Here is a 10,299-nt window from a genome sequence, read left to right as displayed (position 1 = left end):
AGAGTCAAGACTGTGGACATGATCTTTTATTTCTGACTGACAAATACTATACTTAACAGAACCCCATAGAAGTGAGCCATAATAGGCCCAGTTGTTAACATGTATTATTCTCTGTTAATAGTTTAATAATGTAATATAGATTGCACACAATAAACTCTTTAGGGTGAGTCATTATTTATATTAAGCTATTTAAGGTTAGGTGTGTAGAAACGTTTTGTGGTATTTATTTTAGAATGAGCTCAGCTCATGTGAATATTAATATTACATTAAATACTGACATATTTATTGAGCACCATTATTTTAAAGTGATAAAGGCTTACACAATATAATGTATTAATAGATTAATAATCTCTGTATGTGCCTATTTACGCATTTCTGCTGAATTTACGACACACTCTATACACGTCTCTGTCTTTTATGTGTAGATACATGTGCTGCATGGGTAACAGTGTGTCTTCTATGGGAGTGTCTCCACGTTGACATAGGTGAGGACGACATCATGCAGGATGTTGATGCGGTCAATCTGGTTAAGCTCTCTGACACGATGTCGGAACTCAAACAGTGGGATGTTGTTCACTGCCACCCTGAACGTCTCATGAGTGCACAGGATCTTCATCTGGAACAGAACAGAACACTAACAATGCTTCTTTCATGACTGTAAGCTATGAGACATGCAGTGCCCAATTACAATAAACAAAATACAGGTACATACCATTCAGAAGTTTGAGCCACTCTTTATTAAGAAAGGCTGAGTTTATAACATCAAATTGATCAGAAGTAGACTATTGATTAACTATAAACTAATGCATAGTTAATGACTATCAAACCGCAAACAGCTGTTCCAATGGCACATTGTGTTTGCAATGTAGGTTCATCAGTTTAAAAGGCTCTAAAGTGTTGTCATGTATGATTTAATTACTACTGAATTAACTCATATAATGAAGTGCATTACACACCATATAGAGTGTCTATAGTTGTTATTGTTGTCAGTCAACATGCACACAGGGACTGCTGGTCACAAAGACAGAATTAGCTCTTGCCTGTAAAGCGTAATAGTTATTGATGTTATTGAGCACCATGAGACCCCCACTGACCTCCAGCAGTCTCCCTGCAGTACAGCAGGTTCCTTATCTAGGACTCGCCTGCACAAACGACTTTCCAACCCTTTCCATCTTTTCCAAGCGTTAGCCTAACGTTAACCATGAGAAAGTGACCTAGAGTCAGTTAAAGGCACCACGTGTAGCATCTTTAAACGTCAACACATCATTGGGAAATGTATACCACAGACAAAAGAGACAGTGGTTAAAATGATTAGTAGCTTTTGTTCATGTCATTCATTTGTCCTGTAAAACAAACTCCCATTGTGCAGCAAAGCAAATTTGGATTAGTAACAGCCAGCACTGATATTCGCTTCAGGCAAACAAATGAATGAATGAATTTGAATGATTTACTGGTGTTAACGTGCTAAACACAGCACCTTTAAGGCCTGGTCCTCAATCCTCCTCTTTCTGCCACTCACCTCAAAAGGGCTCCCGAGAGCAAATGGGAAGGGTCCCTTCAGGTCCCTCTCCTCTGCACCCCAGCGCTCACCCACTTTGTTGTTACGGACCACCACCTGTTTGCCCCCCTCACTGAAGCGGGGATTGATGTGAAAGGCAATGTCGTTGCCTCTCAGAAAGTTGATTGTGAACCTGCGGGAGACCAAAGCAAAAAAAGAACTTAGTATTACATGAAATCCAACAATCAACTTTAACATTAACTTGATACATTTCAGTAATAGAGAAAATGGGGAGAATTGAACACATTGGACTTTATAAAGATGGATTCTGTCCATTAATGTATATATAAATAAGCTTACATTTTAGCATTAGGTTTTACATGGGCCAAGATGGTCATCATCATCTTGTCATAGACTCCACGGGCCAGGTTCAAGTTGTACGGTACACTCTAAACAGTAACAGAGTGACAGAAGAACCATTAAACAACCTGACAATGCACTAACAACATTGTAAGATGCATACAAATCAAATTCCTTGCATTTCACTTACCAGTGGTCCAGATGTGGGTGGAAGCCAATGTGGTATGATAGATGGATTCTGTCCAGGCCATCCTGACTGCCCTGGGTTGCAAGGCCAGCCATGTTGGGAAGGCCAACCTGGTACATTTGGATGTATGCTGGTAGCAGGACCAGGTGTCTGGACTGGAACTTGAGCTGGAACTTGAACTGGAACTTGAGCAGGAACTTGAGCTGGAACCTGAGCTGGAACCTGAGTGGGGACTTGAGCTTGGATTGGTGCTGGGGGTTGCAGAGGCTGGTACTGGGTGGCTGGCCAGCAAGGTTGGCAAGGTTGCATAAGAGCTGGAGCTGGGACTTGAACTGGTGCTGGGGTTGGGACCATGGTTGTAGTTGGTGCAGGTGCTGGTGGTGTGGGTTGAACCTGCGCTGGAAACGAGAGAGGTGCAGGGACAGAGACTGGAGCTGTTTGTGTCCCAGGCCAGCAGGGCGTGTTTGGCTGTCCAGTCCAGCATGGTGCGGGCTGGATGGGTTGTCCTGGCCACACAGGAAAACCAGCTCCAGACTGTGGCAGGCTGGGCCAAAGGCTGTTAGTCTGTGGGGCAGAACCAGAAGGCGGGCAGCTGCCACACAGAGCATCAGAATGCTGAGAGGGGGGAGGAGAAGGGGAAGATGGAGAGACAGAAGGGTCAGGAGCCAGGATGGAGATACGGGGAAGAGAGAGAGTGGACAGGATGGAGGACACCAACTTGCAGTTGCAAACATGGCCGGTTGACGTAAGCACAGATTGAAGCACTTGTATTGAAAATTGTGCAGAAGAGAAGCTGCAATGATTTGTCTCATTCTTACCAATGCAGACATCTGAGAATTTGAAGTGGTACTTACATCCATGCTGCCTGTTAGAACAAGATTGAGTCCACTTTTATTTATTTGACATATTTTCTTATCATATGCATTTCTCAGAGGGTTTAATTGAGAAACACAAACATTTTTGTCTGCAATCACAAAAAAATCTAAATGTGATGAGATGGGATGCCATAACAGCCTGACTGAAAATTTTAAGTGTAAAACTCCTTTCCTTATCATTTCACACTGCCCTCATAGTGAGCTTTTATGAACTGCAGAGTGAAGAGCTACTTCTCTAGGTGACCACCAGAGGACTCTACAGAGGAGCTTTTCAAGATGTCAAAGTTTCAGCAAATAAATAGGGCACTGGACTATTGTGAGTCTTCACATACTGCAGATACACATTGTTAACTGGACACATCCCGAGTCATGCAGAAACATAATGGCACGTTGAGTTTGGATGATATAAGTGTGGTCAGAGGGGAATGTGCAGTAACAATGAGTCTTTGTTGCTCAGGTTACACCACTCATATGTAGTTGGTATTGTGACTGCAGATTTGATTACTGTTACTAAATTATCTCAGTAAGTACATAGTTTAGCTATTTCATGCTTCTTATTAATGTTATTAAATGAAAACATTCAACAAAAATAAATGTTAAACTTAGCGTCCAAAGAGATCTTATGAATATGTGCAGTATACATCCTTTAATGCTGTTTAGGTTTAAAATTTAAGCCAGAGGTTTAAAGTTGTTGTTGTAGTTTAAATTGCCTTCTTTTGACCATGTCATATATCACATTATCATCACTGGCATTATGAATTAGCCAATAGCAACCGAACTGATAAGCAACAAATACCTATACTCTGTCAAGATAAATCCTTCTCAAATTGAGATTGAACATTTTCTGACCCATTTGCTCAGCACACACTCAACATGGGATTAGTTTAGGAACTCTTTTAACACAAAAACTTCTAAAGTTGGATGTTAAGAACCCTTTTGGTCTTGAGCTATAGAAATATAAACCTCTTTGTATAATGTATCACAGACAAAATTAACACTAGAAGTTACCTTGTCTTGTCTTTAGTCCTCCTGACAGGAGCAGAGGGAAAGCTGTGGTGTAGTTTAGGTGAATCAGTTGCCTCGTTTCCCAAACAACTCCTTTTTATAGCCCCAAACCCTTTCACCACTTGGCCACTCCTTACTTCATCACTCCACTGTCAGAACGACGCCACTCCCTACATATACAAATACGTGCAAAGAAAATGAAGCAGAATTAACTTTATTTCATGCTATCTTCATTTCCCTATCCCTCTATTACTATGTGGTTTATTTCTTACATAGTCACATTAGTCAATGAAACTAATCTTAGTATTCTATTAAGTGAATTTAAAAAGGATGGAAGAAAGGGAAAGGTGAATCAGATTTAATATGTTTGGATGCAGATTTGTTGGCAACAAATGCAATGACATGATGTAAAAAGCTATTATAATGTCCACCAAATGATATTCCCTTTACCTTAACAAGATCCACTGCAGCACAATGACCTGCTTTTGTGTTGATGTGATCCCCAGTCATGAGATGGGTAACAAACATACCCAATCATCGGTCTATGTCTCACAGAGTAACACAATTATAGCAGAGCGACAAAAATGCCAGGATTCATTGTTGTTTTCTGTATCAGCTGAAAAGACATTACTTGGTTCAGCCCGAGGTCACTTCACTAAGTTGGGTTGGCTACTGCATGGTGGGGTTCAAATTTCTGATTTCAAAAAAGTCCTCTGAAACAATGATTGTGGTCGTGATTGTGAATGTTTGTGTTTTTTTATAAATATGGAACTGTTGGGGTCAATTTGAGAAAAAAATAATTCTCCAGGGCAACAACTTCACAATAAATAGCACTCATACATGTGAATTTGCACAATAGCAATGGTTGTCCTCAAGCTCTGACTAGATTAACCGTCCTCTGAGCTGAAAAATGTCAGAAATTGCAATGCTTCTTAGAATGCTAAGACTAAATCCTTCAAGAATTCAACGCATGACATTTATCCAACTGACTCTTTAATTCTGGAGTCAGACAGTGAGAAGCATCTTTTATATAGTTTATAGTGAAGATAATTCACAACCCAACAGGTAGCAATTTTGTTTGTTTTGCAAGAGAGATGGTTTTCACTCATACTGTGTTCACCATCATGGACAATACAAAAGAGCATGAGCGTACACACTTATGTGTGAGAGCACGCTACAGCCTGAGCTCAGGAGCCCAGCTGTGGCTCTCAGAGGGCTCTCAATTTGGGAAGTTGGAGCCTCTGACTTTTTCTCTGCTCGTGTCTCTGTTACACTTGATCTTCTTTCTGCTCATTGATCATTTGATTTTATGTCCTGCAACCTAACCATGTTGATTTCCTCTTTGCTCTTTGTGACCTGCCTGCCTACCTCTGTGGACAAAGTCAATCAACTAAAGGGTCTGACATATTTGTCTCAGGAGGAAAAAGTAGACTTGCATTCATCGAGTGGCCAGGAATACAACTCTAAACAAAAGTCAATTATGTGGAATCCATAAAGACACAACTGGTTTTTCATATAGCACATATTACCAACTTTATAAGGTGAAAAAAAAAGGTTTTGTATTGATTTAGCTGTGGTGCTCACATACAACACTGCCTCTTATCCAAATACTGCTGTAAATGCAAACATGTTTTATTCTTTGCAGTTTATCATCTGCATCTGCTGAGACCTCACCTCTTATGGAACAGCAGCCGTCTGATGCTTTCCACAAAATGTCTCACTCAGCTTACTGTTGTCACAAAATTACTTGTTTATAGAGAGTCTAAAGGAGACAACACAAAACAAAGCTTCCTGTGAGGATTGTGGGGAATTATTTTGCTTGGGCTGCGTATTGTCAGAACAGATATCTTGCCAATAAACAATCAAGAGCATTTGGTTCATGGTTAGTCTCCTGGTTGGCCTGCCAGCCTGTCAAGAGCTGGAACACTAGTTTTCGCAACCCAGTCTTCTGCCTTGAAGTAATGAGAAAACAGTTGCAATAAAAAAATGGCATGCAAATGTAACAAATATGGCTTAATTTGAATTTGAGGGAAGTCTGCAGTGTTTTGTTTGACTGAGTGTTGAGCATGTGGTCATGACATAGCAGTCTGACAGGAGAAGGAGTAATGATGTCACTTGTAGGAGATCTCCTTTTGTAGCTCCAACCAATAAGGGAGCTGGGGGGAAAGGAGGCAAGTGTGAGGAGTGCTGCTGTTAGGCAGAAGAGAGCGTTCTGGCAGGAGCAGGGTTTTCCAAAGCGACGTCGGTGGCATTAGCCTCAGATAAGCCCTGGGCCTTGCTCCAACGCTCAGTGGCTGAAACCACCTTACCTCCCTTCTTCTCCTCTTCTACACTTTTTTTTTATTAGAGGCACAATAACTGTGATGGAAATCCCCATGATAGTCCCAATATCTCAGTGTTTATATTCAGTGAAACAAGAGGTTTGTGTGAGATTGTCTTTTTCAATCACCTGTGGCTGTGTGGCAGCTCTTACAATCTACTAAAGATGTGTTTGCGTCTTCAAAGGATGAGTTAAACGAGAGATAAAATCAAAGAGAGTGAGTAAGAGTGAGGGAAATGGTTTGAAAGAAAATTATTTTGCTACAGTTGCCATGGGGACAACAGCACGTTTTTGTCCGGGCCTCAGGCTGTTTGTGTGTATTTCTGAGTGTGTGTTAAAATCATCATCATATCTGAAACACTATGACATCAATTTAATGTCAAACAGGATTACGTTATTTAATCAGCGATGACTCGGCTTGTTTTTCAGACATAGCCAGCAGCCACTACAGCGACTTACAGTTCAATGCCCTGTGGTAACCTGTGCGCCCCCGTCATCCACCACTAGATGGAGATGTCAATTTCTCACAGGGGGTGGCATGTACAGTAATATGTTACTTTTATTTTCTTGACCTTTGACTGTTGCTGTTCACTGTTGTCAGTGCACTACCTGTGAACGCATGCCCACTAATTTCCTAATATTTAATAATAATGATAATAATTGAGCTACAGTAAAATCACATTCCCCAAAGCTTAGTACATCTTTTTACTTAGTGTCACTTCAGAGCTCTTACTGCACTTTATCTAGTCCACTTCCTAAATGCATCTCTGGGCTACCCCAACTTCCCTCACCATGTGGCTATATGAGAAGGCTCGATGTGGCTGTCCATAAAGCCCATAATAAGTGAGGCTCAGCTTGGAATAGTCCTAAGCTGAAGGGGTGTTCCCACTGCTTACAGTCTGGGCTCACATTTCCCATAGGGATTTATGGGTGGCAAGGAGGCCACATGGAAGACAGTGTGCACAAGGGTGGTATCATAGCAAGAGGACAAATCACTGTGTCAGATAAAGATCTTATAAAGAAGAGAAATGTGAATATTTGTGAAGTGCATGCTTACGTCTGAAGCATCCTTCTATGGTGGTTAGAAATGTGCAGCACATTTGCAAAGTGAGAGCAGGAATTAACCCCTGATTCACTCTGTAGGTGAGATGTGGTGAGCTGTACAAGCAGCTGGGAAAGGACAGAATGGAATAAATCTTTGTAAATCAGCAACTTTATGAGGTTTATTGGGCTGATGAGTCGAAAAGGGAAAAACATGTGGTAGCAGCTGCCTCACTGATCTTAACAACAGCACAAAGAACTGAACCTTAGCATTATAATGGACATTGTCTGCCTCCTCTATTCTCTCTTCCCCAGTTAGCCAGACAGTCAGACGTAGGGACTTTGCCGTCACAGCGGGAGAAATTGACTCGTGCCCTCACACATTCACTTACTGTAGTCTGGGGAAGAGCCCTGTGCTACAAACAGCATGTTGGAAACAGAGATGGGACATCAATGAGGGCTGTGACACTGTCAGAGCTGGCAGGGGTTGTTACACTGCGAGGACTCCCAGTGGTCTGGGGCTGTGGCCTATGTCTGGCTTCACTCCAGAAACACTTACTTATACAGTCATGCCTAACATGACTGTATAAGCTATTACTTACTATTAGGCCACTATTGTTTTGTTTTTTTCAGTTGCTTTAAGCATTAAGCTCAGCAACAATAATACTCAAGTATTTCAAATATTGTCTCTCATCTTCTTGAAGAGCATTTTGGGGTTAAAATCTATTAGAGTTAGGAGCTCTGTAGTTTACAGGCTGCACTGTGTGTGCAGGGAGGTGGGTTAGCAGGGGCCCCTCCAGCCTGGGGTCCCGGCTGAAGCTCCATCCAGCATGACAGTGTAAAGTTAGCTTACTAATACAGATTGGGGGCAAAGTTACACATGGTGCTGACATAATGATAATAAGGGACACACAAGAAGAACTTGTGGAAATCAAAAGGGTATTAGGTTAGTAATGGTTTATCCGTTACTTTCATTTCAACCATGTATTAGTAAATGTGATTCTCCACACCAGTTATTCATATTAGACCCGTTTATTTATTACTTTTAACCTTTTATTAATAGTTTTTAGCTATCCTATATCTTTCAACCAGTCTTTTCCTGTTCGCATTACTTTCAGCCTTGTGTTTAAACCATTTATTATCTGCGTTTAATTAACACTTTATACTATTTGTTGGTTCCTTTAACACACTGGACCATTCATCATCTGTCCACTACCTGTAGCCTAACCCTGACTTGGTTTATGCATAATTTTTAAGCGTGCATTCATTAGGTAAACTTATTTATAAGATTATATTGTTCTGTTTTTTCTATAGTTGACCAACTAGAGACAGATTGCCCTGGATGTAAGCGAGGATAAGAGCTTCTCTGTAAGCGTGGCTTACATGTGGCTCTAATTGAGGTAACTTAGGTACAATAACGATGAGTGGACGTGACTGGAGCTGCCCTGCGCTCTGCTGCCCAGGTGCTCCACACACACACACACACACACACACACACACCCACAGCTCTCTCCACCCTCCTCGCCGACGCACACTGCGCTCATTCGCTTTCCCCGAACAGCCCGGATGTAGCGCACAAGGACCGCACAGTCCTCCACTCAGTGAGAATAACATGGCGCTGGCAGACACATAACGGCGATCCACCATAATAATAACAATCACCCACAACAGCAGACCAAAAGAAACGAGCGGGACATGTGAGCTCTTCGACCCCCCCCCCCCCACCCCCCTGACGCGAGCAGGTACGTGCGCAGCGTTTTATTCGTGTGGACTCTGCTGATTTTGGTTAAGAAATGTGGCTGCTTCTTTCTGCAGGGAGGCATTAAAAAAAAAAAAAAAAAAAAGAAAGAGCCGCGGTGGGAAAGCGAAATGCTCGTCTGCTGGTCTAGTTTATGCCGATGTGTCTTTTAATACGTGACACTGAAAACAGCAGTGTCATCCGTGGCAGGTCTGTGTCGCTGCTTACGATGCGTCCGTGCAGAAATAAATCTGTCATTTTGTAGCGCGTGTGTTGTCATGGCTGTCAGGCGGTGCGCGCGTCGACCGCTGTCCTTGGTGTTGAACTGGGTGGGCATCTCACCTATGCATGTTTCCAATAGCTTCTAAAGGCCTGTTCATGCCTCGTTCATTTGCCATTGTGGATTAGACGAGGTGTTGTCGATGGCTGGTGGTCGAGGGATAAAAAAAAAAAAAAAAGAAATCAGTGTGATGCACCCACAGCCTGAGCTCACACTGTGTGTGTGTGTGTGTGTGTGTGTGTGTGATGCTCAGTGCTGAGTTTCTAGCCTCTGTGGACTTTGAGCTCTCATGCTGCTATGTGTTTTCATTTGTATTGTGACAGCATCTCTTGTGTTGCAGCACCACTCTGCACTGGTTCCCTGTGATGATGACAGTGCAGGACGTTTGTTTGCGCCGCCTGTGTTTCTTTTCTTGCAGGCAGCCAGTTGAGTTTCAGTGTGCCCAGGCTAATGTAGGCCAGGTGAGGGCAGGAGCAGATGGCACGTTTTCAAGTTCAGTGTGGCTTTCGGATTAGAATGTGTAGGCGAAAATTAAAAGTGGTTGGCCAGGGCCTCTGCACTGGGGTTCCCCTCTTAAGCTCATCATCACGCTAACTGCAAAACTTTGTCAACATGGGTAATCTTATCATACACGAGATACAGTGAGGGCAGTTTGCAGCATTCTCCTCATTGGCATGGATGAAAATATTAAAGAGGCCAACTACAGACCACAGGTCAATGGTTATTGTAATGCTGACAGCTAGGGCTGAAGCAGTTGGCCAATTAATGGATTCATTGCTCAACAGAAATTGAATCAGCAACTATTTTGATGCTTATGATTAGCTGGCATACGTCTCAAATGTGAGGGTTTGCTGCTTTCTTTTGGCTCGTGTGATAGTAACTAAATATCTTGTGGCCTGATGACTGGACAGAACAAGACATTTGATGATGTGCTTTGGGAAACTGTTTTGCCCTAGACGTCGATTATGGGCTGGATATTTATATTGGACTGTTTT

General features: G+C 42.3%; 1 protein-coding gene across 1 annotated transcript; it reads right to left on the bottom strand.

The window, feature by feature from the left end:
- Positions 1–28: 28 nt before the first annotated feature.
- Positions 29–3,980, bottom strand: LOC113149528 (galectin-3). The gene is made up of 6 exons (XM_033325870.1): positions 3,929–3,980; positions 2,864–2,910; positions 2,049–2,660; positions 1,859–1,947; positions 1,520–1,691; positions 29–616 (listed from the first exon to the last, which is right to left on the bottom strand). Exons 2-6 carry the CDS (start codon positions 2,903–2,905, stop codon positions 458–460), a joined length of 1,074 nt encoding a protein of 357 aa, XP_033181761.1. The 5' UTR covers positions 2,906–2,910; positions 3,929–3,980; the 3' UTR covers positions 29–457.
- Positions 3,981–10,299: the final 6,319 nt, after the last annotated feature.

This window comes from Anabas testudineus, chromosome 24 (assembly GCF_900324465.2).
Source record: "Anabas testudineus chromosome 24, fAnaTes1.2, whole genome shotgun sequence".
In the NCBI taxonomy this organism is placed as follows: Eukaryota; Metazoa; Chordata; class Actinopteri; order Anabantiformes; family Anabantidae; genus Anabas; species Anabas testudineus.
This window is presented reverse-complemented; position numbering and strand designations above follow the sequence as displayed.

Bases quoted from the DNA above. Each gene is read 5' to 3' on its own strand.
- LOC113149528 (XM_033325870.1), bottom strand. From the start codon at position 2,905: ATGGATGTAAGTACCACTTCAAATTCTCAGATGTCTGCATTG. The intron at 1,948-2,048 runs GTAAGTGAAATG...GTTACTGTTTAG, and splicing joins CACCCACATCTGGACCACTG to AGTGTACCGTACAACTTGAA. The intron at 1,692-1,858 runs GTAAGCTTATTT...GGTCTCCCGCAG, and splicing joins GTAAAACCTAATGCTAAAAT to GTTCACAATCAACTTTCTGA.